Genomic DNA, 21,688 nt, shown 5'->3' on the forward strand with positions numbered 1-21,688 from the left:
AATGTGATCATTACATACTTAACTGAATACAATAAAACAATATTCACTTGGAAAGCTATTTCTTTGCTGGCTACCATTTATTAGATTCCCTTTGTCAGAGACATATAGGTGAAAAGGAAGAACATTAATAGGCATAAGTCTAAACTATTGCTCCAACTGTTCTTCAGCAGTCTTCCTATAGTGTTCACAAAGGACTACTGTATTTTATTACAAATGGTGGAAAGAGCTAAGTATGTTTTAAGACTGTGTGACACGTAACATTAAACATTTTACACTTCTGCAAGGGAAGTTATGTATTGACTTAGGAGAGTATGAGATGAAAATAGTTAATATGCACTCTATGAAACATGAGTACTATAAAGTAAAGATTGAATACTTGAAATAGGACTTTGAAATATAACAAAACCCAGATGGTTCAATCTCAAGTACTTTGTCTACATACAGTATTCTAAGTATTTATGGGAAAAAAACAGCAAAACCTACATATCAGGGCATTGAAAATAGTAATAAAACCAACTATGGAAAAGCTTCACAGAGAAATGGAAGTAATTTAAAGGAAACGTGGACTTAATATTTGGGAGAACAAACTACCTGTCTATATTTACTTCTTTTTTGCTCCCATTAATTTACATTTTTCCAGGAATTAGAAGATTTTTAAATAACATGTATTCTTTAAACTATTCTGCAAAATGTAGGTGTTTGAGGGGCAGCTTTGGTTTGTTAGTTGATAAATTGCCTCTTTGCCATGCTTTGATCTTCCAAATTAGTATGAACAAGCATTATTTTCTTCTACTGCGGCAACCTTAATGAGCATGACAAACAAATTACAAACAGTGGCCGCAAGCATACAAGAAAGTTGAAAACATTTGCCATTGCTGTGAAAAAGCATTAAAAAAGCACAATATAAAAACATAGTATGTCAGTGTTAACTAATAAACCTAGATAAGCCACTTTACTATCTTTGTATCACAACTCCAGAAGTCTAATGATGTCAGAGAAGGTCAGCATTTGAGATGCCAAACATACTTCTCTGTCAACAGCACATTTCATTATGCTTCCCTAATTATACATTCCTGCACCGCACTGAGGCAACTCCATGCTAGAAAACACAACTATGAATATGAAGTCTTTGTAATAGCTGGGCCATACGCAAATTCACATTGAGTATTCCTCAATGCTATCTTCTTGGGAAACATAATATAAAAGTAGATGTCAGCAATGCCATCTTGAAATAGCTGTAAGATCAAGTACAGGTTTCATCAACACATTAGTACACAAAACCTACATTTACAGGCTTCCATTGTTGTTCTTACTACTGTATAATGAACTGAAGTTAACTACGTGGCAGTAACATTGTTAATAATGTGTGCTTAACAGTGATTATCATCAGGAAGTGATTCTGGGACACAAGCTCAAACACAACAGGAAATGAAAAAATTCTTCAAAAGTGCATCAGCTCCAACCCTACAGAATATTACATGTTTCAGCCATTATTAAAAGTTACAGTAAGAGAAGAATCCTATTTTATTTGCATAGTTGAAAAGAATAATGCATATTAAAAGGGGCATGTAATTTCACAAGGCTGATTAGCACTAGGTTTTCAAGATGGTACAACCTAGAGAGGCAAGTGTAAGGCTGGCAAACAATTACACCACATTTAGCAAGTTTACTTCAATGTTCTGCAAATTCTTCCTGTAGTGATTGCTCTCAGGTGCTATGTCTTACCAAAGGTTAATCAAGCACCCACCAACAGGTCACCTACAACAGCCTGGGGTTTTTGCCTAATTTGTTGGATCTGTAGAGTTCAGAATCCCTTTCTCAAGGGGCATAACATTATTAAGTTCTAAGACCAATGCTTTGAAGATTGGGGTACTGTAGAGCCGCTGAATAAGTTCAATATAAATTCATGCCCATCATGGTGAACTGGAGTAGCAAAATATTCTTGTTAAAAAGTTCAGTTTCTAAAACTTCCTCATGCTACATACATCATAAGCTCTCCCCTCCACTGAGAAGCAGCATTTTTCAGTCCACCAACTTAAGTTCAATTTAGCTTAACATTTAGACCTCGGCAAGAGGCCTGATTCTCTGCTTTCTCATTTCTTGAGCTAAGTGTATAATACAACTAAAAATAAGTTATAATGTGCCCAAATTATAAGGACAGATGTCTACATTTCCTATTAAAACATAAAAAATGTGGACCAGTGAAAGCTTATGACACGATGTATGTTACACTGGAATTAAAGAAAAAAGGAAGAAGCCAGGCATTGGGGTTAGTACAGAAATACAAAGCAATTCCAGATAAGCAACCCTCAAACAAATAACTTTGGAGAATGTTTACAGAATTGAGAAGAGCCTGAGCTCAAAATGCCAATTCAGTACCCTTCTTTTCATGCCAAGGTACATTCTCTTGCTTCAAAAGCAATTGCACTGAGGCAGTCATGAACTGTTGGTGAATATTAGGAACAATGTTTTACCCTTTTCCACAACTCAAGATCTCAGACCTCATTCATTTGTTCTACTTTTAGAAAGTAGGCTGTTAAAAGAAAATAATTATTTTTGTTACTGATTTGGTGAGTTAGGTCTTGCTTCCAATAATAATCATGCACTTCTGAAGATAAAAATAGAAGCAAAAGCTTACGTGCAATTTAAATATTCCATAGTGATTACTTAAATTGAATACACATACAAATTTCTTCAGTTTGATTTGCTCTACATCCTGATTTTTTAAGCCTATATGCACAGTTTCTTTGATCTTTTGCTTAAAAAAGACCATACGAGCAATGCACATAGATCATTTAATACAAAAGATTACAACTCCTTAAAAACTTCAAGCGACAAAAATATTAAAGGATAGATATCACCACTTTGGGGAGAAAAATGGAACTATAGAAAGCACATCTAGAAGCTCAAAGTTTGGCAGCAAAAGATAATGTTTTATCTATAGCCCCAGTACACAAATACCTGTCTGGCATGCCTAGTTTTGATATATTCACATAATACTTTCCCAGGTTATTGATAATACATTTATAGAAGCTTTATCTGACAGTAAGGGAATCTAATTCAGTAAAAACTTTACTGTGAAATCAGGTTGGGCATTATGAAAGGTAAACGTGCTAGGCTATTTCCAGTATATATTTTCAAAGTTGTTTACTTAAAGAACAGAGCAGTAATTACAGGTCACTGTTGACTGACAGCACATTATAGCACCTTCCATTTATTTAGTTATATTTTTATCTCTTTGTACAAACAAATCATCAGTAGGTTAGAAACAGACTTCAGACTTGTAGTGTTAACAGTACCACGCTGTATTCCTTTTGATGAAAATGTATTATAGCAAGTATCAGTAATGACCACTACGATATCAAGGTTACTTTATGACTCCCATTAGTTAAAGGTGCTTTACTTAATTTGAACTTTGTTAGTCTTTATGGCCAAATTTTAAGCTCAATTTTTCTATATCTACCTCAATCTGATTTCCAGGTTTCAGTAACTACGTCATATGTCCACGTAAAAACTTTTTCTTCAGTTTTTATGTTAAAAAGATCTCATGGACACATACTGGAAGAAAGCTAGACATTTACATTTCTCTGACACTTGTCCGAAATTGAGAGCTCAGTTTGGGCCAAATATGGGCATGGATAACCACCTTAGAATATACTGAAAAACTAATTAACATATCAGAGCAATTTAAGCACTGGCTTAAATAATGACATTTAAATCATCCTAAGAAGTAAGAAAATATATGCATAAATAAAAAGCCCTCTGAATAGAATTCTATCAGAATCTCCAAAAATACCATAATTACTTTTACAAAGCTTTTGGATAATTACTACAAATTTACTACTTTAAAAATACAATTTTACATTAAAAAACAAGTCTTAGAAAAACTAACATCTGTATTACACCATACTTCTCTGTAAACTTAGAAAAGTAATTGTCAAAGTCACTACATCACTTGAGGCAGATATATGTCCTTTTGACATTCCATTAAAAACAAAAAGGAAAAAAAAAAATCAAACATCCTGATCAGATGTCACCTTCATTCTTTTTCTGCTACCAAAGAGACCCTATTTAAATAAAATGTTTGGTGTCTATGTTAGCATGACAATGGAGCCACAATACTGTATTTAACACGAGTCTGGTGCTATGGCAATGAATACAGTACTACAAATTTAGCAATATTGATTTCACCTAATACCACACAAGAGAAAAGAATAAAATAAGTCTTCCCGGAAAAAAAAAACCAAAACCAAAACCAAAAACCAAATTAAACCATACAAACAAAAATCCCCCCAAAACCCCAAACCACAGAAAAACACCCTCTTGAAACAATACAGGATGTAGGGGTTGACACTGAGATAGAAAGCTCAATTTCTGGTCCAATGGTGAAGGCTCTAAGAAGCACCTGGTACTTTCAAGCCAGTTATTCAGTTGATTCACCCGACAGTGTGAGTCTTCATGCTTGCAGCATCAAAAGGACAGAATAATCCCTGTACGGAGCGACAATTCAAGACATCCTTCTAAAGCACAAGAGGATCCTTTAGAACAGGACTACGGTAGTGCATTGTATCACTAGTTGTGTTTTTTACAGGTACAAATTCAGTTTCAGAAATTCCCCATCCTATCACTTAGCAGCAAAAGGCAAAGCTCTTTGAGATCATGCTATTCACAAAAAAAGGTAAGATAGCTGAACAGACATTGTACCTTTTCCCAAAAATTTCCTCAAGTCCAACAGTCTTAAGAATTACAAAGTAAAGCTTCTTCTACTTTATTTCTGAAGTTAAAAAAACCATCACAACACAGCCTTGATACACATCTCAACAGCCCAACAGCATCATTAAGTCCTATCACTATATGAAGCAGCAAAGATGGAGCTGAATAGGAGGCCAGCTACAAGATACCTAGCTTCCAGAATTTACTAGGGAAAAGAGCACAGACTACAAAAACATCACATAGAAATTGATTCACAGGACACTAGTCCTGGTCAACAGAAAAACACCGCAAAATGACGGACAGCTTTCAAGCTCATTTTGTGAGGAGAAACCTGGGTATGTCTCCTTAGAACCTCAAAAAATACCTACTCTCAAAAGGAACCTGTCTTATATGCTTTTGTTTTGTCTAAACCAGAGGGTTTAGTTGTGATACATCAGAAGGGCAAGAACTCAAAAATCTAACAGAGAAGGAGAACTAAAGCCTTTGCAATCATTCCTCCACAATTTGAATTCTTGTTGACAAAAAGCATCAATGGAAAATATGAAAAGTTCTTCTCCTCATACATAAAAATATACACTAGACTTACTTACAATACAACAGCTTTTCTTAGATTACACTTTCATTACGTACAACAGCGTAACTAAATATTTTTACTTAAAGAATCCATCAATAATCCTGCCAGCATGGCAGAAATACCCACAAAGAAATCTTATATTAACACTATTTTAAACCTTTATATTAGTTACTCATGTTGATTCTCTTTGTACAATGAAAAAAATATTAAGGCATCAGAGTATCCCAGATGCAATGTACCACTACTTTTTCATTAGCGGTCACGTCTCTGCAGTTAAGATCTCCCAGTTGGATGATTCTGGTGTGACATTTGAACACTAAAATCAACACCTGGTTGTACTTTCAAAACAGAAAGCCTTTTATTGTCTACAAGAGTTCATTCACTTGTCTGAAAGTAGGGATCATTGCAGCAAGTTGGTATAATTTTGCCACAACAAAAACAGAATGTGTTTATTTGAAATGAGAAGAAATTGTACTATTTTGCATCTGAAAGTGATTCATGTCCCTATATGATCAAAGGGTATTACAAGTCTTATGCTATACTAAAAGAAGGGCATTGTTTCTTATTTCAAACACTCTTTTGCAAATAAAACGTAGATGTGCTTTATGCTCAGAAAAACTTGCAGCTTTAGATGCATGAAATTCCACAGACATTTTCACACTCATTTTCTATGCAGTTGCATATCCTGCACCTCTTCTAGCAAGATGCTAAAAATGAAAGATTTTGCATTTTCCATAAAAAGATATTGAGGAGGAAAAAAAAACAGGATGAAAAAAGACCACAGGAAAAAGTTCAACAAGTAGAAGGTAAGCATGAGTGAAAGGAGAGAACTACGAAGAATCTGTCCAAAAAACTCAAGGGAAGTAAAGAGTTTGAAAGTAGTACAGAAACTAACAAAGTATCATTTCAGGTACTTGAAGAATGAGAAAAGGAAATGGCTTTTAAAAACAAACACTAAACAGACTGAGTAAATCAGTTATCTGGAGGGCAGCTAGAGGATAACTGCAAAAGTCAAATCTGATTCAAGGCTGACAGCAGAGATGATGGAGACTTCCAGGGTCTTTTTCAATGCTATTTTCAGCATTTGACAACACCCCAGGTAGCGATAGAGAAGAGATAAAGAAAGAAACAGGAATTCAGTACAAGTCTCCTAAAAGGCAATGTTAACTAAGAACTGACCAGAACTGTTAATCGAAGGCAGAAAACAGAGACAGAAGGTAAAGACACAGGAAGGTGCATACTGTACTACAGGTATGGTGTGTATATATAGGGCTGAAGAGAAAAACCCACTGTAAACAAACTCATAAGAAAAGAGGAAACCACACAGGGAAGAGAAAGGATAGAAGTCTGCAGGATACCAAAATTAGGCTAGGAAGAGAGTTATTTTAAACACTGTACAGTGCAAGTCACATTAAAGGTAATTAAGCCCAACATCCAAAAAAAGTATTTCATCATTTTGTTCATGCCTTGTAAGGGAAGGTTGCCGTGACAACAAATGCAACAAGAACTTTGTTCTGAAAATCCAAGACATTTCATGTTTAACTATTAGATATAACAGTCTTAAATACATATTTACTATTCTTGAAAACATTTTTACAGAGGCATTGTATGTTCTACCTAGGTTTACTGAAAGTAGTTAGGAAAATTATTAGGTTAAGTTACTACCCACTATATCTCAAGACGCATCTATGCTTGCTGCTTTTTTTTTAATTTTTTTTATTATAAATTCAGATGTCAGACTGTGTAAGCAATCTGAAATTTAATAGAATGATGAAGGGAGAGAAAGAAGAAAACTAGAAATATTAACCATTCTGTTGAGACTTCACCAATTCATAAGCAAGAGCACTTTCCAAACACGCAGCGCAAGTTAAATCCCACAGCCACAAAAAGCATTCCTTGACTGCCCTCTAGCCTCCGGTAATGAACCTAGAAAAAAGAAATTCCAGCAAAATTTAAGAACGTTTTCTAACTTCTTTTTTTTTTTTAAATACCCAGACGCTCTTAAGTAGAAAGCTTCCACTTTACTATCGAGCACAATAATAGAAAGCCATCAGCAGTAAGCATAAGTAATAACAGAAGTAGCAGGGGCTGAGGAAAAGCAGCCCTTTCTGCTCATTGCTTCCAGTCTGTTTTCAGAAAAAGTCTACCAATACCAGAAGTTCAGCATTACTTTTACAGTTTACCTACAAATACTGGAGCATTTTACACTATGAAACAATATGTAATTTCTACAGATACTGTTAATTAGCAAAAATAATTGTGAATGATTCTCACTCCACCGACTTGCATTTGTATTAATACTGTGAGGTTCAGCTTAAAGGAAAATAGGGAGGCTTCAAATAACTCCCAGCTGAGAAAATAACTAAACCATGACCTCAAAATTCAGAGGAACACCATGGGCAGAGCTACTACCAGGAGATCAATTAAGTTTTCTCTGTGTAGTAAGTTTTAAATTATACCCTAGCTAGATTTTTGGAGTAATCTGAATACGACTTCTTACACAGCATGAATGTGTTCTATTCTTATACAGTCAGCTTAATAAACTTGTTTGTAATTAAAAAACAAAACAATCCTCAAATACCTCCTAATTATTTTCCAGTAATTCTATTTTGACCAATCTCTAAATGAACTGCTAACAACACAGGACGCATCCTGTCACTTACTTGCACTGTTGCAAAAGTATATTCTAACTACATTATCCTGATACATTTCAACAGTGTGAACCAAGAACACAGAAACGTCAAAATGCTGTTTACTCAGCAGCACTTCATTTCTGGAAAAATGGCGCTTTGTTAAATTTCCAGTCTCAAGAAGGCTGACAATTAGAGTTGTAAGGTGATATCAGATTGCAGTTGTTATCAATATGGCCTCAATGCAATGTTAAGTGTTCTTGAAAAGAAGTTAAAATGCATCCCTTATTTAGATCTGTGAGGACAGTAAAACTGAAATTGAGTGCACACATTTCATCCAGAGGGACCAAAGCCGTATGTACTACAAAAATAATTGACCCTGACATGTACAAGACTCTGCCACTCCCCTAAATTTCTGATGCTTTGCAACAGAAGATGACTCAGAAGATTCAACACCTATGTTCCTATAGCTCATTAGGACACAGTTTTAGGTTAAAAGGAAAATTAAAAGGACACTGTGTGCCAATCTAGGTTGTTTTAATCAAGCTATCTGTAAAACGCTCAGAAATCCAGTTAGATGGGTTAGATATGTCTCAATTTGTTTTACTTTTAAAAAACACTTTTCTTGTTTATACTGATAACTTTGAAAAATACTCCAATTTTAAGACTACTGTTCTCTTTGGCACATGTTTACCTGCTCATTATGGTTTGAAGATTTCCTAGGAGTAAGGAAAGCAACGTGTGAGACTTAAAAATTCAGCAATACAGTTAGATGAAGTAAATTAAAAGTAAAGTAATTCTGAAGTCCTCCTGTTATTGAAAACCAATGCTACTTGGTAGAATACAGAAAAAAATTAAAAGGAATAGCTATAAACTCACATTGTAAACATTAAAATGTAACACTGGATATGCAGTTACCAACTCATACAGGAAATATTACTTACACGTTTATAAAATAAAAATGCTAATTTCTACTATTATTTATTTTCATATTTCACACATCAGCTGCTGCTCCCTCTCCACCATACAAATTCAAAGCAGTCATTGCCAGCTAGCACAAATGAAACACAAGAGTATAAGTGAAGTTGCCTGACTTGATTTTACCAGCCAAAACAGCATGAGAAGATTTACTGTGTCAGTTCTGAATCAAGCAGCTCTCAAAGGTATATATGCTTTCCCATCCCAAAGGAAAAAAGGTAATTTGCCATAAAAGCTTGTTCACAAAATGTCATGCCTCTCAAACCAACATCACAAGAGGTTTGCACTGTAATATAGTCGTATAACCTCTTAATAATATTTGACAGCAGGGACACGTACATCACACAAGACAGACAGAAACGCCATCTCATTAAGTAATTCAGTTTCTCACTATCTCCCATTGCTGTAATAGTTAAGCTCTGAAGTTGAAGACTAGAGCAGTGGTGGGAGATAGTTATTTTCACTCTGAAGGCAATACCTCTGAAATCACAGTCTCTACTTTCATGACATTTCCTTTCTCTGCCATGAACAGAAAACTGTCTGCCAAACTTGGCCGAAAGAATGGTTGAGGCACCCTGCTAACAGAACATACTGAAACAAGTTTGTACTCTTAGTTCTGTGTTAAGACTAGTAATAATACAGACTGAGTTTTACAAAGCAGTTGCACAGTTTTCGACTAAAAGCTTAACTGTGGGCACGTTAATCAAGGATGCTCTACCACTAGTTTAACATGTGCACAAATATTATCTGTTCATAATGGAGACTAAATGCAAAAAGGTGACACTGACTTTTGAGGCTTTGAGAACAGGAATAAGCAGTCTAATGGTTTTCCAAATATAAATGTTTAGGCATAACTGAAACCTTTTTTTAGAAACTGATCTGAAAGACAAATGCCAGATTTCTATACTTGGAAAAAATGGGAAAAGGAAAGCAATTATAACAATCTAATGAAAACTATGAAGTTACAACAGTATAATTCAAGTGAGTCAGCGTCATTTTTGTCAGATTCTGGAAAATGATATGAGGATATTGGGACAAAAGAACATGGAACTTGGACACGACCTTATGAGCTTAGACAGAGGTTACCAGCAACACCAGCTTCAGATAAGTGGCACACAGATGCAGGCCAATGAAAAATACTTTCCAAGGCTGACATCTGTATTCGTTTCCAATCTCAGAACCACTGTATTTCTAACAGGAAGTTTGAACCACTTTTAAAATTTTAGAAAACGTAGTAAGACAAAGCTCTTTCACACAGACATCTATAAATTACTCTGACATACTACTGAATTCTAGTATCGATTCACATACCCATAGGGAGAGACCGCACAGTTTCCTCCTCTGTGGTCCAGTTATGTCACAACAGTGGCCAGATAAACTTGGCAGCAGCAAGAAGGCCTAAAATGTCTGGGGTCTCACAGGCTTGTTAGGCAGCATCTTCAGGTGCCAAAAAAGGACCAGGTACTTCAAAATCCAATTTACTCTAATATAGGTATGACAAGATTCCCCAAGACTAGAGCCACTATACTTAATAAATATTTATCATATTTATTTAAATACTACACCACAAGAATAATGTCTTCTCCCACCTTTCAATCTCGTTCCCTCACTAGAGTACTGGGTGTCTAGTCATGTAATTAGTTGTCACTGTACCAAATTCTCTAGAAAAGAAATAAATGAAAAAAATTTAACACAAAAAAATTAGAAGTGTGAATTTAATAATATCATAATGAACTCAAGTCAGAATGGCACTGACTGAGGTGAAACCATCCTTTGGTTTCAGGCACAGAACAAATTCAGATCCTTCTTAAGGAAGTGCCCAACTGAAGAACACAAACTAATTTAAGCAAGCATCATAGGAGCACACAATGTAATTAATTCTCTTTATTAGCTTAACCACTTGTTAGCCAAAGGACATGTATTCTAACAAAGTAGGAAATGCAATTAGTCAACACTGCTCATCTGAGTACAGACTGCCAAAAAACCCACAAGTGTCTAACATTGTCCTCTGCTTTGTGAAAGAACATTATTGTTCTTTGCTGAACCACAAACATATAAAGTATACCATCCATTTTTAATTCATCCAGCATTCTAAAAAAGGACAAATAAAACTCCGTAAGACTCACTCAAGGTCACAAAGTATGACAGATCAGCAGTTGGGATATCTTTACTCATAGATCATTGAAATATTTTCTGTACTAATAGCAAGTACAGCCAATCTATCTGTGAACAAGAATATTCGGTTGATTCTGTCTCTTAGGAAAAAAAGACAGACATGAATAGCATGCAAGACTTTCCTGACTGGAACATCTTTTCTAATGGAGGATTTTAATATCAACTTGCAGACAGAAAAGCAAATACATGACTAGGGAGAAAAAAGCCTTACATGTTAGAAGTCTAGAGGTTTCAGTAATGGCTTATGTAAAGATACCATGAAAATCTATATAGATTTAAGAGTCTTTGTTTCAATAATAAAATTATATGAATATATATTCTTTCATATGAAAATGCAGATTTTACATCAAAGCAGTTAACTTTTCTTTTACATTTACTGTCAGCATCTTAAAATCTTAAAGACACTTCACTTGCAATGTGAAAAGCAGAAAAAAGGAATCAAATTTCAACTGGCTTATGAGATGGAAACTCATAAAAACTGCTTTTTATGTGTGCTTCTTGTAACTAGTTTCCACCTGAAGGGCGCATTTCAAGGCTGCTCTTTTTAGAAAGTTACAGCAAAAAAAACCAAGATAAATGTCTGTGTTGAGAAAATATACATACTTGGTTTCACTACACCCTGTTAAAAGGATGAAAATGAAGCATAAGACCTTCTGAACACTCTGTACTGAATGCCTCAAATCAATCACTGCTTCTTATGAAAAACTTTATAAGAATGCAACTCTTTCAGTATACTACTAAAATTGTGTTCAAGTCTGTAAACATTGTTTTTAATTCAGAGAGATTTTGTGCTGAAAATGCTTCCAATGGCTGTTATATAGTGCTGCTAGCACAGTATGGCGACTCAATATTTACCTGTTTGGAATTAGCATTGTATTGTTTCCAAAATAATTTCAGCACCTCTATCACAGTATTACATAGTGCCATCAAAAAAAGCGCCCAGTGTGTTTTTATCTTAAATGGTAGTCTTTAAGGGATTCACACTTCATAGAAGTTTCCCAAATACTACTTTAAAAGCAATCCTTATATATCCAAATAGCTGGTTTATTCCATACTTGTACATTATCTTAAGCTTACTTACACTTGTATTTTTATTACTACAGCTGTAACAAAAGAGTCCAAAATTTTAAAAGCCCAGCTTCTCATAGAACAAGAGCTATGGCTTTGGCATTAACCTCCTGAAGAGAATGCAAAAGTACAGAAAGGAAGATGGATAGAAGACAATACCTAGAACATTTCACTCTACAGAACTAAATGTAATAGAAATACACACATTACAAGTCTGAATTCACATAATAAATTACTATTTGAGAAATCAAACTGGCAATTTAAAGCTGACTATAAAGTCATTTTTCAAAGTGAATTATTAAAGAAATTAAGGTAATTAACACCAAATTACTTGTAAACAACTAAATTACTGTAAGAAATTACTGACTGAACTAAACAATGCTATTTTAGCAAGCTTATTTTCTCTTTCTCCAAGTAGAGCATGTTTTACTGTACCTAAGCCTCTCGAACCAGAAAGCATTCTGCCCAGTCTCAAAAACTAATTCAGAATTGCTCTTTTCCAAGTTTCAATCACAAAGGTAAAAAGTATAACAAAACAAAAAAGAAATCTTATGAGATTTCAAAAACTACCTAGGAAGAAGAGAAAAATGTAACTATTTCACACTCTGGCTAAAATTCTGGCCACACGTCAATAAATGACAAAACAGATTCATTCCAATGAAATCCAGATTTCATCCCAAGAGCAATTAAATTCTCAGTAAAGCAGCTAAAACCCATCTGTCTCTTCAAGCCAGATTTCAATTATTATTCCATAATCCTATATCCTTATAATTACATTTATGCTTACTATGTATATACCCAAAATACTGGCTTGCTTTATTTCAGTAAAAATTAACATAGTGCAAGCATTCCTATTGTTACTAGAGTCTACAGTAAAAAGGGGTCAGAGGACTCGACCTCTTTTGTCTTTATGACTACTCAAATTTCCTGTATAAACCTATTTGCTCAAATGCAATTGTTTTAAAAGAAAAAAAAAAAACACCAAATCAAAACCACCACAACTCTAGAGAGTATTAAAGAGAGACGTCAAAGCTAATTGAGTATTTTCAGTTTGAATTTTCACTTCTTGCAGACTATTATGCACTAGAATATCATAATGTCTTTAAAAAAAGCACATACTTTAGAACAATACACAATAACAACTGTATTATCTATACTATTCTTAATGTAAATAAGAACTTTGACTTTCCAAAAACATTCAAAGCTTCACTCTGAACAAACACATATTAAAGCCTATGTTTCTCATGTGTCTACTTAATACAATGGACAGCAGAAAACAAAACAGCTCAAACCTTGCTACACCAAAAGAATGCTTCATTAACAGTTAAGCAAAGGAGCAATGAGGCTCCAGTTAGGATGCATGTTTTAGGCTACACTGCTTACATGTATATTGAACAGTATTTCCAGACAAAAACTAATGAAAACAAAAGTGTAGCAAGGTTGATATATTAGACTATAGCCTAAGTTCTCATTCCAAGAAACAGGAAAAAGCATTTATGTTTCCCGCACTCTGAAGTGAAATGACTTCAGTCCTAACAGATATCTGAAAGATCATTGTAGAGATCAGACATTCTGTCCTTCAGACGTGCAACTACCAGACTTCTACCGAGGGAATGCTAACCCTCGCACCTGCTAACTGAATACACACAAGCAAAATACTAATACAGTCTCTCCCCCCAGTGAAACAGCATTCATCTATAGGAACTAAGAACTCCTAAAAATCTTGATTTCAGCTTGGCTTTGTAAATTGTTAAGCCTTTTTAATGAAGACAGTTACATTACAATCATGAAACAATGCAAACCTAGAGACATAGCAAATGGGTACATTCACATTAAGGTTTGGTGAGTTTGGTGGGGTTTCTTCCTTTCTTTCTAACTCAATTTTGTTTGCAAGGCTTTTTTGTTTTTAAATAATTGTGATCTAAGCTGCATTTATAACTACTTTTTCAGTAGCAGTGAAATGAAGAGACATATTAATTCTAACCCTTAACTTGGTCCCTGACCTAGAATTAGCTAGGAACAGAATTGGTGAAAGCCTGTATTAACAAAACAAAAACCCAAAGCAAAAAAGCCCCACAGAACACAGCAGAAGTTGTACCTCACATTGTTGAGCAGCTTTCTGCCATGAATCAGTAAAGCAGCTAGGTGTTAAAGTTGAAACACAGGACATGAGCAAACAGCTACAAGTTGAGTGAGAATACATATAGATTAATATTGTCTATGTTGCTAATTTACAGAGCCATCACAACACACTCTGCTAAGCATCAGTCTTCTCACACAGAACTGAGCAGAAATAGCGTCAGTGATTTGGTGCTCAGCAAAGACCAGTTGTTGAAAGGAGTGTAAGGAACACCAATGAAATGAATGCTTGAAAACCTGAAGGGAGTTCAATTCTTAGAGTGTTAACCAAGTGATTTGTTGCCTTCAAAACTGGAAATGAAACAAAAGTAGGGACAGTGGAATAAGTTATTTTCTGTTACACAATTAGAGAATAAAAACATTTTCGTCCTGAGAAGGTCTCAAAAAACCATGTCCTACTTAGCTGTAACCCCCCATGGCATCATCTCATGAGAAGTTATGTAGATTTGTGTAACTTTTAAACCTCCAACACTGGATTGCACATTTTCTCCATAGCTGTTGGCTCAGTTAGTGAGGAATGGAAGGATTGTCCTAGAAGAGGCCAAATTTATTTTATCCCCCCCCCCCCCCCATGTCCTTAAAACCAAGCTCTACTGAGAATAGCAAAGATACCTGCTGTTCTTCTCCCCCAAAAAAAACCAAACAAAAAGTTTGAGTAGCCAGCAAGCTCCTTCCATTGCCTTCCTATTCTGGTTGCCATTCCAGAAGCCTAGTTCAAATCCCCTCTGCAAGAGTTGCCTTTTCAAAGATGGTCCACACACTTCTAATCAAGATTACCCATTAAGAGCTGCACTGTCATCTATAGAAAAGTTTAGGAAAAACATTTAATATTTGTTGATACTAAGGATGACACAGATTAAAATACTAACAATACAACAGCAAGATGGAGATAAAAAGGTGAATTTTGCACTAAACCTTACCAATTACTCACCACCTAATTACCTGAATTCAGCTACATAGTTTCTACTCATGGAAACTCCAGAACCAACTATCTGCTGTGGAGATTTCCCTGGAAATATTAATTGCAAGGGGCAGTCAGGCTGGCATTAGCTCAAGCACTCAAAATTCTTAAATCTGACTTATCAATTGTATTTTGACACACAGATATTAACTGCTTTTACCCTCACCACACCAGAGGATAGAAACCACATAATTTGATCACATATATCCCAGCAATCAAAATATCTGATGTGCTGACTAATCACAATCATTATTCTCAACGCCTTCAGGTTTTTTTTTTAACCTGTCTTTATATTCATTGTCTGCAGAGAAAAGGAAAAACTTGAACAAAAGCTTACATTAACTTACCCAAGAAGATAGTTCTTCAGAAATAATGAAAAACTATATCAGAAATCCTTCTGTATCTTCAGATTAAAAACAATCAGTGTTTAATTTTTAGGCTAAAGAAACCTAACCGATCAAGCTTTCTACCAAAACCAACAAGCACGGGGAAAAACACAACAAAACCAAACCACACCACAAACGCAATTCAACAAACATTTCAGAGCTACAATTTCCTGTCAAAAACCAAGCTGTCTGAAAATAGATTTCTGCCTTGTAAAAATAAAACATGTATTATTGATGTTTCTCTCATTTAAGATAAAATTCACAGTACAGTAAGCACTGTAATTCTGAAACAACATTAACAGGATAAAAATCAAAGTGTGTGGAAAACACACATGACTTTCTAGACTCAACAGTAAGACTTACTTACAACCTCTTCCTTTCTCCACTTCCTCAAAACCTAGTAAATTCATTCTTCCATTTTTAAGCCCTCGCTAAAAGCTATTTACTTTCAATAGAAGAATAAACTAAAACAGTGAATACAAATATCAAAAGCTTCTAATGTACCTCTGCTCCACAAAGCTTACAACAGCTTCTGTCAATCAGAACACTGATTGACTATCAATACATACACATGCACAAATTAATGTATGGAGGTCACGTAGCAAAAATCTAGATACATAATCCAAAAGCATGGGAAAGTAGTGTCTTGCATTTGATAAATTACACTGTATGTATAAAAATATCCATATTTAAGATTTATCAAGGACAAAGTTTAAAAACTTCCCTTTTTTCCTGGCACATGCATGCATGTGTCTGAGAAAAAGGGTGTTTGTTTTTGCAGGGGCCTACATTAAACTTTGTTGTCCCCTATAAACATCAACAAAGCTACAAAATGCAAGTCTCAAACTGCTTTTCCAAGCTGGCCACAATTATCATGAAAAGTTAACAACCATTTCTAAATTCTTTTAAAGCACTACATCCCAACATCATAATTAAAGACAGAAAGCAGACCATACCACAAGCAGCTGAAAATATATCAGGAATTTGTATGTAGTTACACATAAAAAATGTAATTACATAGCTATGCCCAATTTTTGGGAGAAATCTCTGTTCTGCTCTTGGGCTACAGCAGACAATCCTACTAAAATTACAAATCAAAGTCTGAGCAGGTGCCACAAACCCTGTCCAAGTCCCAAACTGGTATCTACATTACTAAATTGGCAGTGGTGACACAATATCCAACATGCCTGAAACACACGAAACATGACACACTGATTATACCAAATTCTTTTTGTTAGAAGTTCTGATTGTTAGTGACACGTTAATAAAATCTGAGTTGCTGAATTCCAAAGTCTGTTTGGATAAAGGCATTTGAACAGTGAAAAGCAATGAAGGACAGCCAGACAGTATTTTCCTCACACCCACATAAATCCCAAGGTTGGCTCCCTGACCTCAGCTGGAGGGTCACAGCACTGCAGCAACTCTCCATCCCTTCTTCAGACTGAATGATGTTTCTTGCAGATAAGTTATAAGTTTAGCAATAGGAAAAAGGTTGTTATGCATATTGTGTATCACATTTGAGACATACAAAGAGTCCTGCTACAGTGAGCTACAGTCAAGTATCTACCCTTAAAGATTCTATGCTTGAACAAACTGAGAAATCAAAATTAAGTTCAGTTCAAAAGGGTCCTACACGTACACATTATAGAAACAAGACGATGGAAGAAGTCAGATAGGCAATAGCTATTTTTTTCCTTTTTCACTCCTGGGTTTAGAGATTGGTAGGAGATATTTTACCTATCATTTGCCAAAATTAATTCCTTTATTCTTTGTGAGCACAACCATGAGACTGCATAAGGAAGGACCTGTTCTGTCCTAACTTGAGAATAAGGAAAAAAAGTATGTAAACAGCCTAATCAAGGTCACCTGTCCAGAAACAGGAGTTCCTAAACAAGAAGTTTCAAAAAAGCTGTCAACTACAGAGGAAAGAAGAAACAATTATCAAGTAAAAAACTACATTAATTCTGTTTTTAAAATATACTTAATAAGCAATAAACTCAAAACACTGTAATTATGCAAGTTATACATATAAATACATACTATGCTGTTCATTTCTGAAGATTCATAACTTCCACAAGGATGGACACTTCCAATAGGTTCCAACCCTTCTTCATCCCACATATACGTGCCATCAGAGCTGTCAGATGGAGAAAGCTCAAAAGAGGACCCAGCTCTGTAATTCATCTCTGGAGAAATCACATTCTCGGCAGTATGCTTTGGGCTTTCAGTGTTGTCATCCACTGCTTAAAGAAAACAGGAATAGTCAAGATTCCAAAAAAAATTCCAATATTCCAAAAATAGAGATGTGTATTATTGCTGCCTTAACTTTTCTGAAACTGTACTGTAACAGAAATATCTGAAAGCACTCTACAGTATTGTTCCCTCATCCTAGAGGGGAAAAAAGCTCAAGCTGGTACGGTAGCTACAACTAAATATCCTTCCAACCTAAATCTTTGCTAGCCTTTCAGACTGCACTAATTCACCCATCATGAAAGCTACTTTCCAGAATTCTGTATCTTTTTAACATATTAGAAGGTGGGTTCAAAAGTAGATCCTTTGGCCCCAATTTTTCAACTGTAATTTCTCTTAAAACAAGTGTATACTACGAGAAGCCCATCAGAGACTTGAAAACATGGCTTTTAAAAACATCTTATATCTCTTGCACTGATTTTTTTTTTTTATTCCCACTACTTAGAAGCAGTTACAGCTCTTCTCTGCCTACATAGGCAGGGGGCGACGGGGGGAAGAAATTTTCTTAAAAGATCACCAGTCCAGAGAATTGAATGGCAAAGCAAGGACATGAGGAATACCACAACCATACTGCAAGTGTGCTTAAAGGAAGTATCATTCATTCTTAACCCAAAGAAAAACAGCTCTTCAAAGTCATGCTTAGGAAAGATAACTATCATGCAGAAAAAGCACTTAGGAAAATAAATGGGTCAGCATAGAACCAAGTTCCATTCTGAAACAATTCACAAGCGATAGGTAATTACATAAAACAACTTAATTTCAGTTACAGAATGTTGATTTAGTACCTAAAATTTCAAATAGAACATAAAGTATTTACCAGACACATTTATATCAAGCCAGTCATCAGTATTACAGCAAGATCCTCCACTTTCCTTGAGAGAAGTGAATGGCTCGATTGACGTTATACTCCCATGCTCTAATTCTTGAAGACAGCTGTCCTTTTGCTGTATATGTATAGTTCTGTTTGGGTCTTCTATATCTATGAAATCATCACTGAAGTCTTCACTCAAATCATTTTTTTCAGAGGATGACAATGAAGATATAGATATTTCATCTCCATCATCGCTCATACACATGACTTTTGACCCATGTTTTCCCATACTTTCATGCAGGCCCTCATCAGATTCTGTTCTTTGAGCATCGCTCTCTATAATACTGTTTTTCTCAATTGCTCTATTAATATTTGTTGAAATGTCAGAGTTCTCCATGATGCACGTGTCAGGAGTTGTACTTTTGCTGCTATCCGCAATGATATTTCCAGCAAATCGCTGCCTGGTAGGCTTCAGCAGAGAAGGCCGACTTAATCTGTATCCAAACGAAGGTGCTGACCCAGATCCATTTGACAGTGGGGGCTTCTTCGAACAAGGAGCCGACACACCAGAGTACGGCCTGGTAAATCCATACTTCATAGGTTCATTTCCATTGGGTACATCCAACTGACGTGCATTTCTTGACAACAAAGTCGACCTCTGAGATGTCCTGGCAGCTAAATTTTGACTATGATAAGGCCTTGTAAGATCCACAGCTTTATTAAAGGAATGTGACCTGGTTAAAGATGCAGTGGGAAGGAAAGAATTCTGAATGGAATGTGAAAAACTTTGTGATCTTACCATTTTTTCACAGGAAAAAGCCTTGCTGTTGTCTGTAGATTGTGCCAGGCTTTCTCCTGAACTTGTCCTTGTGGCACTGGAATTAGCTCTCGGTCTCTGCAAACCTACCACCGGCCTATTTCCATAAAATCCATTTAAATGTGATTTTGGAGCACTGAGTCCAGAATATGAGGTCCTTCTTGACAGGGTACCTTTGGCGAATTTTGCTGAACTAGAGAGTCCAGGCAAAGACTTTGGGTTTAACTCCTCAGTAGAAGATACAAACATATTGGTTTGCTTTGCTGCTTTTGATGCAACTGAAACAGTACTGTTCAAACCCACCCTGAGCACATCATTACCCAATGCTCCTTGAGATTGAGAATACTTCTCAGAATCAATTAATTTTTCATTACAGTTATGTTTAGAGTTGGTCTCTCTCCCATTTTGATCATTAAGTTGATATTTATTTGATTTTTTCCAGTTGAAAGAAAAGGAAGACATGCGGACAGTGCCATTGTGCTTGTCGAAGTTTTTGCCACCATTATTCCCCGCTAAACTAACAGCCGTCCCATTTTGCATCGGTTGCAAGACACTTCCTAAAGTTTTCGTTCCATATTTCGGTAGCCTGGAAACCAAGGATGTCCTGATTTGATTTTTTTCTTCCATGAGCTATTGGGTACATTGGTCCTAAAGGGTGCTTGAATCTAAGGAAAAGAAAAAAAATATATTAGACCTGAATCAACCAAACATTAAACACCAAAATTTTATATACATTTGCATTTACATGTTTACTGCATTCCTGTGCCTAACTATACCATGGTGATAGAAAGTAACCCTTACAAATTTTGTGAACTCCAGAGAAACAGCTGTCACCAGCAGTTATTTGGCAGTAATGTGTTATTCAGGTCACATCTCCCTCCCCCAACTTTCATTCTCTAGATAAACTGCCTTTTTTTTCCCCCCTTCCTTTTGAAATCTATAAAATAAGTTAAAGAAGTGGTTGGTTTGGGTTTCTTCCATTTACCTATTTTGAGCAACAAACTGAATTTTTCAACTGTGTTACAATTATTAAATTACGTATTTAAGACTTAATATTTAAAAAGATAGAACGTAGCACAAACCTGTAGTCACCAATGTAAAATTGTAAAAACTATAATGCAAAAAGCTGACTAAAAGCTAATTTTTTTTTTCAGTTTCCCCAATGTCTATGTTACAAGATACAAAATAATCACTCATCATCCACCATCACCACAGCATTTTTTTTCCCAGATCTTATTGATTTCCCCAATTCAAAACAAACATTCCTAGGCATTTTTTCCTCTTTGCATAGAAACTGTAGTCTGTTTCGGTCATCATCTTATTCAGGCACAAGACTTGAGGTACAGGACACAGTTGCATGAGGTCAGGGTGAATGAGTCAATTCAGAAGTTTTACTTCTGTGCTGTGATACATGAACACATAACCCTAGCTACAAAAGTATGAGGTAAAGAGATAATTATAGGATTCATGCATTCCTTTGTATCTTGAATTTTGCTTCCATCCACCCAATTTGGAATACAGGGACTCCACAACAGCCTTTAATGAAGATTTGTTATATCTCAACTTATAGTCATGTCATTTTGGTCTATTTTATATCATACTGATATTATAAAGGTACATCTTCTTAAAGACATATTTTTGCCTTGAGAATTCTCATCTCCTTGCTTTGATATATTGCTTTTTGTTTCTCCCACACTCATCTACATATTCATCCTACTATTTGGACAACTATGTCTTTCTCACCTTTTAGTGATAAAGCACTTAGTCTGTTGTTTTGCCTGGCTATACAATACCAACAACTTGTCTAAAAGCTGTGATTGAAGACTTGCAATTGAGACAATAAGGCCTTGAGAAGTGTCCAGAAGTTCCAATGTTGCAGCTTAAGACAAGTTTTACTCTTGTGTTAAATTCTGTATTTACAAGACCAGGTTTCTGGTTTAAGACAGTTGTAAAAGGATATCTTGTTTTTGCTAGCTTGGATTTTATGTCTTCATCAGTTCCACCTGCTGCTTTTACAATTGTGTAAAGACAGTTTCAGTTGTTCATATGTTATTCCCTGAAACTATTACCCGTGTTTCTCTTTTCACAGACCTACACACAGCTGGTAGGACTGGGAAAAAAACATGAAAATTTTTAAACCACGTCAATCATGATGAGACTCAACACACAGCAAGTAACATTATACT

General features: G+C 35.4%; 1 protein-coding gene across 11 annotated transcripts in view; it reads right to left on the bottom strand.

Annotated features, from left to right (window-relative positions):
* CCSER2 (coiled-coil serine rich protein 2) overlaps window positions 1-21,688 on the bottom strand; it is a 74,540-nt gene that overhangs the window by 40,001 nt on the left and 12,851 nt on the right. For 6 of the 11 annotated variants that reach the window (XR_008577860.1, XM_054831552.1, XM_054831551.1 and 3 more), the window contains 2 exons: window positions 18,692-20,167; window positions 17,665-17,867 (listed from right to left, as the gene is read on the bottom strand). Coding sequence is in view for 9 of the 11 variants with exons in the window: in XM_054831552.1 (XP_054687527.1) it covers window positions 17,665-17,867; window positions 18,692-20,129 (1,641 nt within the window). In the remaining 2 variants the exon portion in view is untranslated. The remainder of the gene's footprint in view (window positions 1-17,664; window positions 17,868-18,691; window positions 20,168-21,688) is intronic. The other 5 variants (XR_008577861.1, XM_054831554.1, XM_054831555.1 and 2 more) reach the window with 1 other exon arrangement.

The sequence above is a fragment of the Grus americana genome, chromosome 7 (genome assembly GCF_028858705.1).
Source record: "Grus americana isolate bGruAme1 chromosome 7, bGruAme1.mat, whole genome shotgun sequence".
In the NCBI taxonomy this organism is placed as follows: domain Eukaryota; kingdom Metazoa; phylum Chordata; class Aves; order Gruiformes; family Gruidae; genus Grus; species Grus americana.